Source organism: Trachypithecus francoisi, unplaced genomic scaffold (assembly GCF_009764315.1).
Source record: "Trachypithecus francoisi isolate TF-2019V2 unplaced genomic scaffold, Tfra_2.0 Lachesis_group0, whole genome shotgun sequence".
In the NCBI taxonomy this organism is placed as follows: domain Eukaryota; kingdom Metazoa; phylum Chordata; class Mammalia; order Primates; family Cercopithecidae; genus Trachypithecus; species Trachypithecus francoisi.
The window spans coordinates 14,620,877-14,639,039 of record NW_022681453.1 but is presented as its reverse complement, the minus strand read 5'-3'; the positions used below and the strand labels follow the sequence as shown (position 1 = coordinate 14,639,039).

General features: G+C 59.6%; 1 protein-coding gene across 6 annotated transcripts in view; it reads right to left on the bottom strand.

Moving 5' to 3' along the window:
• NBEAL2 (neurobeachin like 2) overlaps positions 1 to 18,163 on the bottom strand; it is a 30,035-nt gene that overhangs the window by 6,055 nt on the left and 5,817 nt on the right. For 2 of the 6 annotated variants that reach the window (XM_033205251.1, XM_033205257.1), the window contains exons 1-35: positions 15,926 to 15,997; positions 15,618 to 15,706; positions 15,405 to 15,533; positions 15,209 to 15,290; positions 14,994 to 15,115; positions 14,782 to 14,864; positions 13,068 to 13,153; positions 12,684 to 12,966; positions 12,426 to 12,532; positions 11,816 to 11,896; positions 10,350 to 10,433; positions 9,820 to 9,918; positions 8,097 to 8,698; positions 7,884 to 8,016; positions 7,679 to 7,798; positions 7,135 to 7,456; positions 6,887 to 6,969; positions 6,675 to 6,767; positions 6,288 to 6,462; positions 6,028 to 6,161; positions 5,488 to 5,647; positions 5,150 to 5,252; positions 4,831 to 4,993; positions 4,591 to 4,749; positions 4,234 to 4,393; positions 3,993 to 4,078; positions 3,305 to 3,820; positions 2,536 to 2,714; positions 2,276 to 2,435; positions 1,888 to 2,025; positions 1,435 to 1,794; positions 1,203 to 1,352; positions 920 to 1,077; positions 641 to 765; positions 413 to 548 (exon numbers count right to left, since the gene is read on the bottom strand). In XM_033205251.1, the coding sequence (XP_033061142.1) occupies positions 413 to 548; positions 641 to 765; positions 920 to 1,077; positions 1,203 to 1,352; positions 1,435 to 1,794; positions 1,888 to 2,025; positions 2,276 to 2,435; positions 2,536 to 2,714; positions 3,305 to 3,820; positions 3,993 to 4,078; positions 4,234 to 4,393; positions 4,591 to 4,749; positions 4,831 to 4,993; positions 5,150 to 5,252; positions 5,488 to 5,647; positions 6,028 to 6,161; positions 6,288 to 6,462; positions 6,675 to 6,767; positions 6,887 to 6,969; positions 7,135 to 7,456; positions 7,679 to 7,798; positions 7,884 to 8,016; positions 8,097 to 8,698; positions 9,820 to 9,918; positions 10,350 to 10,433; positions 11,816 to 11,896; positions 12,426 to 12,532; positions 12,684 to 12,966; positions 13,068 to 13,153; positions 14,782 to 14,864; positions 14,994 to 15,115; positions 15,209 to 15,290; positions 15,405 to 15,533; positions 15,618 to 15,706; positions 15,926 to 15,982 (5,717 nt within the window). In that variant the 5' untranslated portion in view covers positions 15,983 to 15,997. Of the gene's footprint in view, positions 1 to 412; positions 549 to 640; positions 766 to 919; positions 1,078 to 1,202; positions 1,353 to 1,434; positions 1,795 to 1,887; positions 2,026 to 2,275; positions 2,436 to 2,535; positions 2,715 to 3,304; positions 3,821 to 3,992; positions 4,079 to 4,233; positions 4,394 to 4,590; positions 4,750 to 4,830; positions 4,994 to 5,149; positions 5,253 to 5,487; positions 5,648 to 6,027; positions 6,162 to 6,287; positions 6,463 to 6,674; positions 6,768 to 6,886; positions 6,970 to 7,134; positions 7,457 to 7,678; positions 7,799 to 7,883; positions 8,017 to 8,096; positions 8,699 to 9,819; positions 9,919 to 10,349; positions 10,434 to 11,815; positions 11,897 to 12,425; positions 12,533 to 12,683; positions 12,967 to 13,067; positions 13,154 to 14,781; positions 14,865 to 14,993; positions 15,116 to 15,208; positions 15,291 to 15,404; positions 15,534 to 15,617; positions 15,707 to 15,925; positions 15,998 to 16,302; positions 16,446 to 18,163 lie in introns of those variants that run through there. The other 4 variants (XM_033205277.1, XM_033205267.1, XM_033205294.1 and 1 more) reach the window with 4 other exon arrangements.

Sequence of the window (18,163 nt, the reverse complement as noted above, 5' to 3'; positions counted from 1 at the left end):
ATTGAGTCATGGGGTATATACTCTCATGACTCCCAGAGATGGGGAGGGGCTGTCTAGGGTCCAGAACCTACTGGTCCCAGCCCGTCCCCAGCCTGCCACCCATTAGGCTTCTGAATATTTTGCCAGGATGCCAACCCTTGTCCCCTGCTCCCCTCACCCAGCCCCTGCCCACTCCCTGGGCCCCCTTCCCGCTCTGGTTTGTTTCTCAGTGCTGTCCTCAGGTTCCTGGCTGTTAAAAGAGCAACTCAGCCCTGTTAGGAGACTTTCCCACCCCCCATCTGGCTTTGGACAGTCCCTTCAGGGGGATGTAGTTGGGCAGCAGAAGAGGGAGTTGATCCCACAGAGGCATGCACACACTGGAGCAGACCCCTTGCCCACCACCCCAGTCCGATCTCTCCAGGGCCCCACTCACGGAGTCTCCAGCTCAGCCAGCTCGTCCTCGCCGAGCTGGTCCTCCTGCAGCTCCTCGGGTGGGGTGCTCACTTTGGCCTCTTTGGTCACTGCCAGAGGCAGTGAGGCCTCCTCGGTGGGTGTCAGGGGAACCTCACCTGCAAGGGGCCAAGCGTACTCAGATGAAGCAAGGCAGGACGGGACACAGGACAGTCGAGTTGGGCGGACCCAGCTCAGCACACTCCCTCACCCAGATTGTCGCGGAGGGCACTGGCTTCCAGGTGAGGGTCGAAGTGATGGTTGGGCACCAGCTTCAGACGCATGCGTGAGTATGTCTCAGCGCTGGACAGTTTCCAGTGGAGGGTGGGAGGGTCCCTGCAGAATGTCCCCCAGGTCATGGGTCGGTAGAAGGCTGTAGACACCTCCATCCCTCCCTGGCCTCACCCCAAAGGCAGTCTGGAGTTCCAGGTGACACCCTCCCTGCCAAGTCCCACCCCTCCACAGTGACACTGCCTCAAGCCCGGCCCACCTCAGCGCCCATGCCCCACATGGGCTAGCGAGCTGGCGCCACAGTGTGCCCCAGTGCAGCAGTGCCGTGGAGTGCTGCGCTGCCTGCTGCTTCAGCGCTGCCGTGTAGCGCAGCCCCTCCAGGCGTGCCCGCCTCTGTGCAGGTTCCAGCACCAGCTCCTAGGGTGGGGGAAATAGGTCAGTCCCCTGGCTGCTGCCTGTCCTACCCCTATTTCTCCACCTTGTGAGCCATCTCCTGGGCACATGTGTGGATCAGTTTCCCATCCCCATCCCAGGTGGCACACCTGGAAGGCCCGACGACTCTGGGCACGCTCCCGCTGGCGCCGCTGCCCACTGCTCATGAGCATGTCATAGCAGGCATTCCAGAAACCTGACATAAGATCGTGGCTCTTAGCATACGTGTCCATTTCGAACTGGGACATGGTTGGTTGCACCTGGAGGATTGGTCAGAGGAGAACAGTGCTCGATATGGGCCCCAGTCCCCACTCCTCTTCCTGGGCCCCCACCTCCAGGCACCTGTTTGTCGATGAAGTGGCGCCATTCGGGTGTGGCACAAAAAGCCTGGAAGTCTTCAAAGAAGGTGGGGCTGCCATTGGTGGGTGGCAGGGAGGGTAGTCCCCACTGCAGCCCCAGCGGCTCATAGGCACGGTCTAGCAGCGTGCGCACCAGTGGCACCAGCCAGGAGCAGCGCTCTGCAGCTGCTGCGGCTGCAGGTGGGGGCCCTGCCTTATCAGTGGCTGACTCGGAGGAAGAGGTGTTCAGCGCCCGCCCCAGTGCCGCCTCCAGCTTGGAGAGCACATAGCAGGCTTCCTCGCGGCGGGCTGGCACTGCAGTCTGTAGCAGCATGTGCAATCTCACGTAGGCCTGGGCATGCAGCTGAGGGTGCAAGAGAGATGAGTGGCACCCAGCCACTCTTGGAGCTCCCCACACCTCTCATGCCCCCTGCCCCCATGCTCACCCTGTGCTCACCTGTGGGTCTTCCAGCAGGATGTAACCAAGCACAAGCCGCAGGCCAATCTGTGCCATCTCACGGAGATCAGCTGTGCCGTTGGCCAGGTGGGGCCAGGCTCCCAGGCGATCAAGTAGGCTGCATACACCTTCAAAGAGCTGCCACAGACAACAGGTTCCCAACAGACATCACCAGGGGAGGCCAGGAATCCATGGAAAGAGAGCAGAGTAAAGTTTGTGCTGGGGGCGAGGTAGGGTTTGTGCACACAGGCAAGTCCACGCTCACCGGCATTCATGCTGATGCACCCACAACTGCACACGTGTACCCATCCACCTCCCAGACCAGATCCCTGCAGCCTTGCGTGAACCTGAGTGTTCATGTGGCTCACGCCTCTCTGAGGGGCCGCACCTTCTCACTCCACAGTTCCTGGTTACCATGGCCTTCAGCACACAGGAAGTCCTGCAGCAAACGTAGCAGCCAAAGCGCCTGCTGGGTGAGGCTGGCCAGGACCCCCACAGGGGCCTCCTTGATGTCGGTCAGGGCTGACTCCAGCATCATCTCCAGGAGGCTGGCGGGTGAGTGGGGAATTCAAGGGTCTACCTGACTGTCTTCTTTCCTTCCCCCCGAGGTTCCCTGAAGCCCCTCCCACTCCAGACTTGCCCTCTCACCTGCGCTTGATGCAGTCTGGTGGGCGCACAAGTGTGGCTGAGGCCCCCAGCTGGGTGAGCACCGAGAAAACCTGGCCACGCTCCCGCCAGGCAGCCTCATCGCTGCCTTCCACACCGCGCCACGTCACCGAGAACAGCACGTTGGTGAGCAGATTGCACAACTCTTCCTCAGAGGTTTGCTGTGGGCACAGGTGGGTGATGTGGGCATGGGTTGTGGGCCGCAGAGGGAATCAGGCTGATGCCCATCCATCCCCAGTCAGCACCCTCCTGGGGTAGCCACCCAGGAGGCAGAGCATTTGGCCAACAGTGAGCCTGGCACTAAGGGCCTGGAAGAACAGTTTAGGGGTCTCAGCTACTACCTGAGTTCCAGGCAGAATCCTGGGGTCTCGCCAGACTCCCAAGAAGAGATGAGGCAGTTCACATAGAACGAGCGGAGGCCCATCCCCAAACCCAGAAGCCCAGGGCAGGGCCATTGGCGTTTACTGCCCTTGGACCCTCTGAGGTCTTTGCCCTACAGGCTCTCTTGAGGGCCCTTCTGAAGCCTGGCTGGTGTCACCCACTCTGGCTCGTCATGACTCGCCCTGTTCCAGGAGCCCTCTGGGAACACAACTGGAGATAAGAGCTATGATGGGACAGCAACAGGCCTGACTGGCGGTGCCACCCTGGTCAGACAGGGCCACACCTTTAGAGAGGCTACACTGCCAGCCCTGTGTAACAGAAGTGTCCTCCCTTGGGTACCATGCAGTGGCAGAGGGTGGGCCCACCTCACCTGTGGGTTGCTGGTGTTCGAGGTATCATCCCCGCTAATGGTGGGCTCTGGGAGGCTGCCGTCCTCCAGCACATTGGAGAGACTGGAGCTGTGGCGGCCAGCGGCAGCAGGAAAGGGCCTCGGCCCATCCAGTGGGGAAGGAGTGCCAGGCTGGCTGGCTGGAGTAAGAGTACCACTGCTGCCGCCACCACCAGCAGTGTTGGCTGATCCTACACTAGACCGTTCCAGGCCCAGGTCAAAGGGCATGCAGAATGGGGAGAGAGCATGGTAAAAGCCATCAGGGTCAGGGCAGGGGGCCTCTGAGGGCAGGAAGACATCTGAAGGCTCAGCAGGTGACTCAGTGGGTGGCTTGGGTGGGGCTGGCTTGGGGGAGGTGGGTGACTCTGGGGAAGAAAGAGGGGGACTGCCAGCTGTGGCAGCCTCCAGGACATATAGCCGGGTCAGCACATCCTGCCAGCCAGCCTGTCGGGCCAGAAGGCGCACTACATCTGGCTGTCCGTAGATGAGATGGAAGAGCTGCAGGCAAGAGCACAGCACGTGAGGACACATCCAACTGCCTGCCCCAGACCCTCATCCGGGGCCTTTGCAGAGGAGGGCTCCAGAGACCCCTCATGAGACAGGCAAGGTGAAGGCCAGAGGGTAGAAGCCACCCTCCCCCTCCCCAAAAGCCTTTACGTCTCTTGCTCACCTGGCGACAGATGTCTAGGCGAACACTGAGGTCAGCCTGGAGGGACAGCTGTACCACAGCCAGCAGATCTGAGAGGTTCAGGCAATCTGGGGGGATGGGTTGGGGGGACCTGAGGGACTGACCCGACTAGGAAGGGTGGGGCCCAGCTCTGGCCCCTATGCTACTACCTTCCTTCTTCCTGCCTGCCTGCCCTGTTTTTCTGACATGTCACCCCCTCCACTTGGCTGTAACCAGGTTGTACCTGCCCCCAGGAACAGCTTGTAGAGGCCCTGGCAGAGCTGCGGGGAAACAGTCCCCTCAGGCAAGCAGGCAATCAGACCCTGGAGACCACACTCCCGCAGCCGGAGGCGCTGGCGGCTCCGCTCAGGTAGCCGCTCATTCTGCTGCAGTCTGCGCAGGATCTGTGTGGGGGTCATCGGAGGACTGTCATCATGTGGAAGGAGTTACTCTAGGAGGGGAAGTCACCGTGCAGGTGTGTGGCTCAAGAGGCCCTTGAAGACAGCTTCATTTGCTGGCCCAAGGCCTGCTGTACCTCCCTGAACCCCAGGCAGGGGCCCCAGTGAATGGGATGCCAGGTGAGGGAATGGGCTAGGTGTACCTTGCAGACTCGATCGGGCAGCAGGGGCAGTGACCCTGGCCGCACTAGCAGGGCCAGCAGCACTTCGAGGTTCCCTGGCTCCAACAGAAAGACAGCCAAGGACTCCTGCGCCGGGGAACCGTGCAGCAGGGCCAGCAGCAGGTCCAGCGCACCCGCCACCTAGGGATGCAGAGTCTCACACTGTGCCAGGCCCCCATGCCCCCCTCACCCAAGCCTCCCCTTCCCCAACCTCCAGCCTACCTGGCCATCATCGCCTGTGGCTGCCAAAAAGCTCAGCATGATCTGCGTGACCTGCACGTCATCTGCTGAGAGGCTCCGCACCAGGAACTCTCTTGCCAGGCCCAGGAGGGAGGTCTGCACGGTGCGTAGGTCGTCAGCAGCCAGGGGGCGCTCCCGCTGCGGGCTGGCAGGTCAGCAGGCACACCCAGCCAGGTCCAGAGAAAGGTGGGGAGGGAGGGTGGGCAGGTAAGTCAGGTAAGCGCACCGCCCAGTCCCCAAGGCCAGAGGCCACTGTGTCAGCGTCAGCCCCCCATGGCCCATCTGGCCCCACTGGCCTCACCTGTAGTGGGTGCGCAGAGCATCCAGGATAAACTGGACGCCGTACTTCTTCCGCAGCTTCTGTCTGTGCTCCCGAACTATGCTGGACATGTACTGGATGTGGCCTGAGCAGGAATGAGCAGGAGCTCAGGCCACTAGGCTGAGCTGGGCCCTTCAGATCCTCCAGGCCAGGGCCATGCGCCTGTCAGACTTCCAGGGCAGGGTCATAGTCCCTTCAGCCACCCCATGACATTCTGGATTCCTATCAGGTGAGTCCCTCAGATCCCCCAGAGCAGGGTTCTAACTTCTCAGTGCTCAGCCACCCTATGGCCAGCCCCTTGCTCAGGTCCTCACACCTACCGAGGCGCACGGCGAAGTCACTGAGGGTCCAGAGGTGAAAGTTGAAGAGCAAATGCTGGTAGAGTAGGTACAGGAGGGGCCCGCTGCCCTCAGCCACCACTTGCTCCATCAGCAGCTGGGCGGACATGAGCACGTTCATGTCCATGGCCCAGCTGGGGACCTGGGGCGAGACAGGAGCTGGAGTGAGGGCTCAGGCTCTGCCCACCTGCTGTCTGAACTTTTCAGCTGCCACCCTTCCCTACACAGCCATGACGGCCACAGACATGGCCACCCACCTGCTCAGAACCCTTTGGGGGCTCCCTGCCACCTCTGACATGCAAGCCTCCTGCCTGCTGTGCGGGTCCCCACCCCAGCCTGTGCTAGGCCTTTCCCCAAATCTTCCAGATCCAACCCTGCTCGGCCTTTCAGGGCCCACTCAAGTATCAACTCTCCCAGGAGGTTCTCCACGACTGACAGGGCAGCAGGTTCCCCACTCAGTCCCCTCGGTCAGACAGGCTGACCATATCCCTAATCCCCCATGCCTGCCCCACCAGGTCCTACCTTTCGCAGGAGGGCCCCAATGATGGCAGGCCCCTGGCACTGCACCAGGCTCTCTTGGTTCACCATGTGACCCTGAAGGAAGTTCCGCAGCATCAGCAGAAAAGCAGCCACTGCGTTCCTCTCCATCCGTTCCTCTGCCAGCCACCAGGAAGGGGACAGAGGTGCGTCAAGGGCCTGCCAGTGGCCAGGAGACGTTGGGCACTCCACCCCCTACCATGCCAAGATTCCTGCCCCATAACATAGGCACCAGGAACACTTACCTGAAGATTTACCCAATGGGAGAACCAGGCCCTGGGTTTTGTGGCCAGAGGTCAGTTCAGGACCCACGAGGTCATGCGTTTCAGCTGGACTTGCCTCAGCCTCTTTGGGCTGTGCAGCTACTCGCTCCAGCAGGGGCAGCAGGGCACCCATACCCCCAACGCAGTTCACCACATCCTGGGGGAAGGAGGATGGCAGTGAGGGGGGCCTTCCAGTCAGTTTCCTGCCCTGCTCCACCCCAGCAGACCACCCACAAGGGAAGTTTTGCTCTCTCGAGCTGGACTGTCCAAACCCTCCCCAGGCACAGCGCTGCTCCCCAGCCGACTCTGAACACACATGTGCCCCATGTTCATGCCTCCTGCACACACCACCCACATGTGCTCACAGACCTTCACATCCCAGGTCTCCACTCTGTGGCCCGTCAGGCGCCCATCGAGCCCATGACTGGGGGACAGGTCCAGGCAGATGTTGTTCTTACAAGCCTAGGGATCGGGGAATGGGCAGGCAGCCAGGGTCAGAGGGAGGAGGGGGTGGCAAAGAGAGTGTGGGAGCCGGGAAGTAGCACAATCAAGCCAACCACTCCCCTGGGGCCCCCAAATACCTGAGGTGAGTAATGGAGGAGCAGCCTGGTGCTGAGCTCATGCAGCTCCCCCTCAGGCTTGAAGGGTGCCATCTCATTGGGCCCTGGGAGGTGGGCAGGGGGCTTCAGACCTTGCTAGACCTCTGGCCAAACCCCGTCTAGAGCCTGCCTGACCAGAGGAGAGACCCCCAGAGATGGGGGTCTGAACCTAGCTTCTGAACCCCTAGCTTCTGGCCTGGGGCTGGGGAGAGATGAAGGATGCTGCATACCCAGGGTGCACAGGGTCCACAGAGCCGTCGCCTGCAGGGCTTCGTGAAAGATGGCCACAGTCCCCAGCTCACCCTCCAGGGACGTGGGACTGCCCCACCGAGTGTCCTGGGTGCCTGCGAGGGTAGAGTCGATGCTGCCCTCCTGCAGGGGGGCCACCAGCCCGGACCCCCAGCCAAGCCCCGTGGAGGCTGGGACTGACTGGGAGCGGGTGAGCGCGGGGTGAGTGTAGGCCAGGGTGGCGGGGACTGGTGGCATGGGCAGCCCCGTGGTGGTGGTCGTTGTGCGGTGCCCAGCGGAGCCGATACAGCAGGAGGAGAAAGGCTGTGGGACCGGGGTTGGGGGAGCGGTCAGGTCACAGCAGAACCTGGGGCTCCGCCTACATGCAGTTCCTCACAGTGACCCCCATGGCTGCATGGACCCTAGTGGCTAAAGTCCAAGGCCTGCGGGGCAGCACGAGACACAAGGGCTCCAGGCCACACCCTGCCCACTGTGTTCCAAGTCCCCCCATCTATCCAAGGCCTCCCCAAACCTTGCTTGGCACACCTCACTGAGGGACGGGCAGCGAAGGGGTGCTGTCTTGACCAGATGGCCGTCTTTGTAGACATGGACCAGGTTCTGGCTGAAGGGCCGGCGCCCAGGCACATGGACGATAGCCACGCAGTGCTAGAACAGAAGCCTCATGTTAGGCCATACTTGGGACTCAGGACCCCTCTCTCTACTGGGCCACATGAGAAGAATGGGGTCTCACCCAGGCAGAGTCGGCAAAGGACACTTCGGGCAAACTCATGGTCAAGTACTCCTTCCGTGTGCACACAGCCACCACCAGGGTCCCGGCCGCCGTGAAGAAGGCCTCAAACCCTGAGCCGCTGCTGGTGAAGAAGCTGGGGGCAGGCGAGCCAGTTATGTCTGCTTGTTCCTGCTCACCCTGGCAGGAGGTCCCTGGCCCCTGGCAGTCACCCACCTGTACAGCTGCTTTCGCTGGAGTGGTCGGGTGGGGGCAGGGGTAGGTGCTATATCCATGGGGTGCAGACAGAGCCAGGCATGAAAGGTGAAGCCAGGCCCTGGCCATCGCTGCACAGGGGGTACCATGATGCCCGCCATGCTGGGCGTGAGGTCAAAGTAGCGTAGAGCACGTGCAGGGCCCTGGTGCCTGGCCATGCCTGATAATGAGCGGATGACAGCACCTGCGTGTCGGGCCTTTCCAGCCTCAGCTCCACCTGGTCCCGAGTCCAATCCTGGCGGAGGGCGCAGCAGTTGACGCAGCTCCACGGGCCTTATTGATACACGGCCCAGTGCTTGTAGCAGTGCCAGCAGTTGCTCTTGGCAGCGGGCCTCCAGGGCTAGCCCTGTGCTGAGTGTCTCCAACAGGCAGCCCACCAGGCCTGCCTGCACACAGGTGGCACGGCTGGCAGGGCAGCTGTCACAGAGCCACCTGAGGCGTTGTGCTAGGAAGAGCCGCAGCTCAGCAGTGGGCAATGACGGCAGCCACTGCACCAGCACCAGTATCGGCTGCTCGTTACGGATTGGTGGAGGTGGGCACATGCTGTGGTCACCCTCCACAGCCTGTGGGTGGACAGAATAACAGTCCCTGGTCAGTTGTGGCACCCTGTCAACAGTAGGACTTTCTGGCTCCATTTACTTGCCTACAGCAGCAGTCAGCAACATGATCTACCCCATCCTGCCCACAGGTTGTGTGTGAGGCTCAGGAAAGTCAGAGGGGCACAGATGACGATCACTACTACTAAGAATCCTGGCTGGGCGCGGTGGCTCAAGCCTGTAATCCCAGCACTTTGGGAGGCCGAGACGGGCGGATCACAAGGTCAGGAGATCGAGACCATCCTGGCGAACACAGTGAAACCCCGTCTCTACTAAATATACAAAAAAAACTAGCCGGGCGAGGTGGCGGGCGCCTGTAGTCCCAGCTACTTGGGAGGCTGAGGCAGGAGAATGGCGGGAACCCGGGAGACGGAGCTTGCAGTGAGCTGAGATCCGGCCACTGCACTCCAGCCTGGGCGACAGAGCAAGACTCCGCCTCAAAAAAAAAACAAAACAAACAAACAAACAAAAAAAAGAATCCTTCAGTACAGGGCCGGGCGCAGTGGCTCAAGCCTGTAATCCCAGCACTTTGGGAGGCCGAGACGGGCGGATCACGAGGTCAGGAGATCGAGACCATCCTGGCTAATACGGTGAAACCCTGTCTCTACTTAAAAATACAAAAAACTAGCCGGGCGACGAGGCGGGCGCCTGTAGTCCCAGCTACTCGGGAGGCTGAGGCAGGAGAATGGCGTAAACCCGGGAGGCGGAGCTTGCAGTGAGCTGAGATCCGGCCACTGCACTCCAGCCTGGGTGGCAGAGCAAGACTCCGTCTCAAAAAAAAAAAAAAAAAAAGAATCCTTCAGTACTGTGAATCCCTCAACCTTAGTTTTCAGCCTGGGTTGGCCTAACCCCTAACTGCATGTTCCTAAGATAATCCTGGGGCTTGCTAACATGCAGTTGCTTCCGGGATCCCTACAGGGCCGGAATCCTCATTCCAGTGACACTGACAGACATGGCCAGGCTACAGGTCACACTATGTACTGGCCGCAGTCAACATGGTCCCCCAGGGTGGAAAGCTCGCCATCTGTGGAAACCCTGACTCAGCTCTGGTTGCCTTTGGGACCCTGGTTCCAAGCCCCTTCCCTCACCATGTTGAGCAGCTCTTGCAACAGCCGATGGGTGGGGGGACCATGGCTCTGCAGAACCTCCTGCAGGTGAGGGTAGCCGATGCGCTCCTTAAACACCTCCTGTGTAAGGTAGTATGGGGAAGAAGTGAACATATACATGCGCCCCAGGGCAAACTCAGGCCCCGTGGAAACCCTGGAGGGGCATCACGTTTTGCGATTCCCTTGCGTGGCTCCGCCTCTGGGTGACAGTACTGGTGGGCAGTGGGCTGCAGAGGGATGGGGGGGGACATGAGTCCATCTCAGAAGGCTCTAGATGGAGGTGGGCCTACAAGTGTCCATTCCCCATCCAGCCCTGATAGAGGAGATGCAGCTCCCAGGACAGACTGGTGACCACACCTGCCCAGTGTGCTTTAGGGCAGGGCAGTCACCTCCCAGCTCGCTTTGCTCCAGGGAACAGGATGCTTATAGCCACTGGCCAGGCCTGTTCTGGGGATATGGTCAGTTGAACTCCACCCCGCACCCCGACTAAAGCTGCAGTGCAGCAGCCTCACCTTGGCTGAGGGGGAGTCACTCATGATGCAGGTCAGCACTCTTACTACATGGACTGCAATGGTGTCCGTGTCTTGGTCCAGGACCTTGGGGTTGGGAGGGGCCGTCAGGAGAGGCAGGGGCCAGGGTGTCACAGCTGGCAGCCCCCTGCAGTAAAAAAGGTGCAGAGCCAAGCACCCCAAGGCATGTGGCATGTGCTATATCAGCAACTCTGTCGGAGCACCAGGCCTTCTACTCCTTGCCCCAACTGCTGTGACCCTATCATGACCTAGGGCCCTCTCTGAGCAGCTCAGCAAGACCCAGTCTAACAAAGGCTGGGAAGGGCCTCACTGGGACAGATTAATGGTGGACACTCTCACTGCACCCTCCAGTCCCCCTTTCTGTGGTGGAGTTAGGGCCCCACCCGCAACCTGTCTCCCTAAAGCTAGACACACGAGTACAGACAGGCCAGCAAGTGCCCCATCACCCACAGTGATTGACAGGGGTCAGAGATTCAGGGACAATCAATCACAGGGTGTTAGAACCAAAAGAACCTTCGAGACCTTTAAGTCCCACCTTGCCCTTTCCCCCTAGATCCAGGTGGGGACACTGAGGCTCAGCCTGGCTGAACCTGACAGCCAGAGGCATGCTGCTCCCTCTCCTGCCCCACCCTGAGGGGGTCAGGGGTTGGGAGGGCTTGGAGAGTTTCTCAGCAGGGACTTGGTCATATTTGGCTCCATAGGGCCTTTGGTCCCAACTTTGCCTGACTCCCCAAGTGACCTCAGGCATCAGTCTTCCCCCTCCAGGCCTCAGTGTCCTCATCTGTAAAAACAGAGGGAAGTCACTTTGCCCTGCCTGCTTTGCAGATGAATAGACGTGCAAGCTCTCAGAAAATGACCGTGTGCAGTGAACACATAGGGTTACCTCATGAAGACAGAGCCAGGGTAGGGGCTATGGAGGTTGGGGCCCACAGGTTGAGCCCCCAGAAAGGGTGCCCGCTGTGAAGCTGCCAGCTGACACCCTGCAGCTGCCTACAGCCCACATGCAAGGTGAGTCAGGGAGCACGTCATCAGGGGCTGGCTGGGGGCACGCAGTGACCTGCTGAGGGTGGGTGTAAGAATCTACAGAAAGAAATGGCACCATGAGGGAGACCCCCTTCTCTGTGACTACAGCCAAATCCTTGAGTGTCTGGGCTTCTGTCTCCCATTCTGAGAAATGAGGTAGGTAGTTGAGTTTCGAAGGTTCTATCCCGCTTGGCTCAGCCAGACCCCAACACCCAATCAAACACCAGGCAGGGGATAGACCACCTTCTGTCCTGTTCCCTAGGATGGGGACTTGGAAGGCAGGCAAGACAGCATGGAGGACCCACACCCATTGCTAGACCACACCAGGCCTTACACACATCCGCTCATTCCCCCAGCTATAGTGCAGGAAAAGCTCAAAGAGGAAGTCCTGGGGGTGTCTGAGCTGGTCAGCCCCAGGATGGTACCTTTTGGACATTGGGCTCAGTCAGTAACCGGGTAGCCAGGTCACTGTCCCCCTCAGGGGGCGCCCGGGCCTGCAGGTACAGCTGTGGGCAAGGGGGAGGCACAGGGTGGAGGAGGCAAAGAAGAGAGAGGAGGAAGATGGGAAAGGGCGGGGTTAGAGCAGGACCAGGAGCAGCTGCCAGGTGCCCTGCCTGGCACCAGGGAAGAGTAGGGTGCTGAGCCCCCTGTGCTCTGCTCAGATGGGCAATCGGGGGGATGAGTGGGTGGGAGCAGACACTGCATCTGAAAGCAGTGGTGTGCTCCTCTAGCCCCTGTACTCGGGGCCAGGGAAAGGGAAACAAGGCACCAGAGCAGCTTCCTTCCTTCCATAACAAGCCCCGCTTCCGTGGGGCACAGAGCTGTCCTGAGCCTCAAGCCCAGTCCTATAGAGGCCCCAAGGGACGGGCCCTTGTCCATGCCCCAGACCCTCCCACTGAACTGCAGGCCATCCCACCAGCTGCAAACAACTGACTCTGTCCAGCCCATGTTTACTCAGCAGCAGCCTGGCACCTATGCATGTCTCCCCTAGCCTCTGGCTTCCAGATCCTCACCCCCAGGCTGGGCCCTACCCACCTTGCTGTTCTGAATGAGCCGAGTGAGGTGTTCAAAGCAATTGTTACTGAGGAAGGTGGCTTGCAGCACTGGCCGGTCTTCACATGCCAGCATTATAGGGATGGCATCTGTGGAAGTGTCAAGGGTCAAGCCCTGCTCAGACCCCTCTAGGCAGCCTTAAGCCTTTCTTTGTATGCTGCCCCATCCGGCCCTTCCATCATCACTTAGGCTTTTCCCTCATGATGCCCCTTCCCCAAGAGCCTGGGAGCCCATACCCACCGAGCATGCTGACCCGGAGGGTGACAAGGGCCTCTTCGGGGCCTGAGCTCAGACCAGCTGGGCAGTCGGCATTAAGGACATGGAAGTAGCTCTCAAGCAGGGCACGAAGCTCTGGGCCACGAGGAGGTGTGCGGCTGGCATGCAAGACATGGACTGCACCCACCAGTGCCTCTAGAGCCAGCGGTACTAGGCGGGGGTCTGGGGCTGGCCCATGGCTCCAGTCCCGTACCACACTCAGCAGGCCTTTCACAGAGCCGTCACTTACAGCCATCTGCCCGTTCTCCTGCAGGTGTGGACAGAGATGGGCAGTGGGCAAGGGGCTCACCCAGCAGATAGATGCTGAAAGAGCTGCTCTCTAGTCCACAGGCTCACCTCCCAGCCTACCTTTCCTCCAGCGAGAACGGCGCAGAAGAGGTGGATGAGACGCAACAGCAGTATGGGAGGCAAGTGGTCTGCATTCTGTAGGCTCTCTGGGTAGGGGGTTGTGGGCAGGGTAATGTCACCAAGGTTGCAGGGCTATGGACCCAGGGGGCTGCACAAGAGGTGGGTGTCCTGGGGTGGAGGGGAGAAGAAACTGGGCCAGGTAAAAGACCCAGTCTGAGTGATAAGACTGGGCTTTGCCCTGGGGGGCATCGAAGGAGTTATGGCTGTATAGTAGAGGGTCTGAAAGGGACACAACCCTTCTTTGGCGGACTTAAGGGGGACATAGCCCAGCCCTGAGAGTCTAGCCAGCTTCCTAGATCCTCAAGCGCCAAAGTGAGGGCCCCAGCATGAACACATCCTTCCTCTTCCCCATGATGACCAGGGCTTAGTTTCTCAGATGCAAATCTCTTGCTCCCTCTGCCCCTGTGACAGTTGGTGCTTCCCATGCTGTGCTCTGGGGACTCTGCTGTATCTCCTGTACTGATGTCACCTCCCCCACGCCCATGCCTTTGCTTGGGACTTCTAGGGGCTTTCACAGCCTAATACGTAGGAGGCCCACCTGGCCCTGCGCCAGCAAAGCTGGACAGGATGCCAGGCCAGGGACTGAAACTCAGAGGGCAGAAGGGACCAGCCCTGGGTCACATGCCTGAGGGAGGAAGAAGAGTAGGGCTGGGGCTTGATTCTGGTTGGATGGGTGGGAGGCTTCCTTGGGGATGGGGCTTTTGAGGGGAGGCCTGAGAATGCAGTAGGAGGGGAGAGGGCATAGCATGGGCTAAGACCCTGAGGTGGGGTCAGTGGTAGCAGTCTGGGAATGAGAGGAGAGAAGCGAGGCTGGGCAGCAGGACAAGTGGAGAGAAAGGCTGTAGGAGGAGTAGGATTTCATCTTGAGGGTGTCAGGTTGACATCAAGGGATACGATGGGAGGAGGAATAAAATCCAGTTTGTTTTAATAATAGCACCCAGGCTATGGGAAAATAAAGGTGGGGAGCTCCCTAGGGGTGCCTCCCCTCCTGGAGCTGCTGCCCCAACTCTAGATCCAGGCCCACAGCTCCATGGGGGCATCACTGAGACACTTAATATCCCAATAGGTCACCACCTTCTCACAACCCTGCCCACCTCTGTCCAGGCCATATCCCACCCTGAGCCTATCTAAAGTCCTGGCCAGTCTCCCTCCAATGAGAGGAGAGAGGGGACCCAGGGGAGAAGGGTCACTAGGGAGAACAGGTTCACAGGACCACCTGTGAACAGGTGGCCGCAGCTGTCCTGGGCATCGGATCCTCCAGCAGCCAGGGAGCAGGAGGTGGAGATACCTACTGTGTCTCCAGGATGGGTGGAGAGTGGGTGGAGGCTATGGGGACAAAGGGATTGGACCAGAGAGTTTTAAGATCAGAGTGGGGTACAAGTGGCTAGAAGGATCCAGGAGATGGGAGGGAAAGAGGATGAGAAATCTGGGTAGCCAGGTTGACCCCACCCCTCCACCTGATGGGATGCCCTCACTCCAGCCCAAGATGCCCTTTCTCTTCTGTCTATCCCTAAACTCCTGCCTAGTCTTTGGTTCTCCCAGACCTGCATGCAGCCACCACCAAGTGGTTCCTGTATATGGCAGGATCAAGGAACTACAGGAAGGGACCTAGGTTTGGGGGTGGGGCCAAGTGGGGGTAGGGGCGGGGCCTGACCTTGGAAGAAGGCACTGAATTCCTGGGGCAAAGCAGCAGGAGGGAACTTGTATTTGCTCTTCTCCTTGGAGCTGATGACTTCCCTGGGGGCAATGAGGCCAAGTACATCAGCCTGGCTCTCACCACTCCCCGCTCTCACCCCTCCTTGGGCCCAGCACGGCCATCCTCTCCCCACCCTCCTCTGGGTTCCCTGCCTTTGGGCTGGGTCTCACCCACTGCGCTGGCGCCGCCAGGTCTGGTAAGGGTCAAAGAGGCCCTCGCAGAGAAGCAGAGCATGTAGGGCCACATTCTCCAACTGTGCCCCTTGGTCCTGGGGTGGTGGGCATCCTTTCAGCTGTAGGTATGGGGAGAGAGGTTTAACCCTGCCATGGCTACCGCCTGCCTCCCTGCATGTACCCTCTGCCCCCCAAGGTAGAGGCCACTTCACCTCCGCCACCAACTTGGTCAACAGTGCCAGCACTCGGGGCACTAGCACCTGGCCCCGGCCTGCCTCTATGTTCTCCAGGTTTCTGGGGGAGTCAATGAGGAGAGAGGTCACAATAATATACCATGCCCCTCCCCGCCCCCGCTCCCTCTGGCCCACAGTTCTAGGCCCCTGCTTGTAGAGTGGATAACAGGGACACCTGCACAGAATGATGAAGAGCTTGAGCAGCAGGAGGGCTTGCTCCAGGTCGGCCTGGTGCAGCTGCTCGGCCAGCACATGCAGCACATCCAGTGGTAGCAGCGGGACCTCTGCACCTGCCTCCTCTGGCCTGCAAGGGAAAGGGAGACATAGGTGCTGAGGACCCCTCAATCTCCCTGCTCTGTCCCTGCCCTCTGTGTAGATCCAGCCTCACCTTCGTGGCTCCAGAGAGGACAGTGAGATGCTCTTCTTGAAGGCACCTACGAAGGCCTTCAGCCACTGCTGCAGGTAACCCAGGTCCTTCTGTAGGCAGAGCAGGGGATCAGTGGTGGGGGACAGAAGGGGTGCAATAAACAGGGCAGGGACAAGGGGATGTAGACAGAGGTGAAGAATGAATGGTGGTGGACACAGGGCATGGACAAGGGATTAAACGCAGAGTGGTGGGTGTGGAGGAGGGGAGTAAGGGATGGGGGAGGGAGGGCAGGACATTGGAAGGTCAGCATCAGAGAGTTAGGTACATACTGACCACTCTTCTAGGCACCCCACTGCTTCTCTCAGCCTCCTAGTTTCTGCTCCCATCTCCCTAATGCCTGCAGTCCTAGGCAGGTCTGACTACAGCCAGGGGAGGGGCGTAAGTGGGGGTGTGGCTGTGGCCCACACTGGTGCTAGGGCTGGAGAAGGTGTCCCATACAGCAGCCACCCCCTACCAAGAGCCTTGGGCTGGATCCTCATCTGCCATCGTCACCCAGCCCAGCAGAAGGGGTTACCTTCAGTAACCTTCTTTAACTGTGGATCCTGGGACACATGTGTACCATTAGACAGGCAGACCCAGACATGCGCACATCCTCATGCGCAGCACTGCCTTGCCCCGGGAACCTCCACCCACCCTCGCAGGTTACCTGGACCCCAGGCCCCAGAGCTGGTTCCATGGGCAAGAGAGGCAGTGGCTAAGCCCAGGTCTAGGCGCTGCCAGGAAAACTTTGGTGTGAACGGGAAACCGTCTCCTCCCGCCCCGGGGCTGGGGCAGGAAACGCAAAGTCACGGTGGGGGAGGGGGACCGCTTCCTCCCGGCAGACCGCAGGGATGTGGGGGGGCCGGGGCACCCTGGGCCCCAGTGAGAGAGGCTGCAAGCGACCTGGCCTGCGCTGAGGGTGGGACCTGTTACAGAGGGGTGGAGTCACCTATCCTGGGTGGGGCTTGTGGGCCAGAGACTAGTTTTACAAGCATGAGGTCGGCGCCTGGAAGAGCTCTTATCCAGGTGAGGGTTCTGATCCTGCTGCTTCAGTACCCTTCACTCAAGGCACCCACAGCTCCCTGACCTGTGCTCAAGACCTTAGGCCATAGGGGTCGATGTAGAAGACTCAGTCATACCTTTGTCCCGCCCCCACCGCCATGCCCTGGCCACCTCATCTGGACCCTGCAGTTCTCTTTGCTCAGGAACACAGCTGATAAATCCTAGCCTAGCCCGCATCTCCTCTAACCTCTAAGCCCCTCCCAGGGGATAGGGGTGGGTGGTGGCTTATACAGGAATTCCTCCAGGCTGGCCCCATCTGGAGCTCCCAACCAGCTGAGTCCTAGAGTTAGAGAGGTGGACAGGGGGAGCTAGAGTGGAAAAGGATGAAGAGGCAAGGGACACATCATGGTCAATACTCAGCAGGCCTGAGGCTGCTCCCCAGGGGCCATGGACCTCATATCCAAGGACCTCCAGAACGATCTCTGGATGGATGGCTAATTTTTGCAGTCTATGGACCCAGACCACAGGGCAAGGCCTGAATGGCCCCAGGGCAAGAGGCCTGACCGCAGCAGACCTGAGCCAGATCCCCAAAAAATCTAGGCAGAGCAGCCATCCACCCTGTGACTGGGGAACTCCCTGGTACATTTTAGTGCAGATCTGAAGACAACTCAGAGAGGTGCCAGGGCCACCATGGAGCAGACCCACACAACCATGACATTTTGCCTATCAGTTACATTTATTGACCTCTCCACCCTCTCCTGCTGGCAGCCTCCTCCCGAACAATCAGCAAGGAGCCCAAAATACCCAGATCCCGAGACAGCAGAGGCAGCCAGGGGTCCTGGACCATTTCTTCTGAACTTCTCCCATTACAGATGGGGAAACAGGAGGCCCCACAGGGGATGCCTTATCTACTACTTTGTCTTCAGTGTACCTTTGAGGATGCTGAAAACCAGACCTTAGTTCTAGGCCAGGACCACTCATGATTGCTAGCAAGCCAGCCCATGCAGACCATGTGACCCCGATCCTTGCCTCAGTGGCCCCACAGAGACCACTGGCTGCCTTCAAAAATGTCCCAATGCTGTCTTCCCCTCTTCTGCCCCTCAGTCAAGCCAGTCACTCAAAATGGGAGTCTTTCTGCCAGCTGCAGCTCTACTGAGCACCAGAAAGTCCACATCTGACCATGTCTAACCCCTCCCCATAAAGGCTCGACTGCTGAGCGTGGCATTCCAGGCTGCTGGTCCAACAAGGACTTGCTTCTCTGGCTTCCACCTTTCCCCATCTGTGGTTCACATCCTCTTGTCCAGGCCTCTGCCCACCCTATGCCCTACTGCCTTGTGTGACTTGGGCTTGTAGTACTTGAGCAGGAACCTCCCACCCTCCTGATGGCCATCACCTTGATCAGCCTTCCCAGGACAGGGGTGGGTCCCTCAATCTCTACATACTCCTGCTTTCTGTCCCTAGAACCACAGCCTTGGCCTGTCCAGTCCTGTAAACTTTCAGCAGATTGGGCTGAGCTGGGTTCAGGG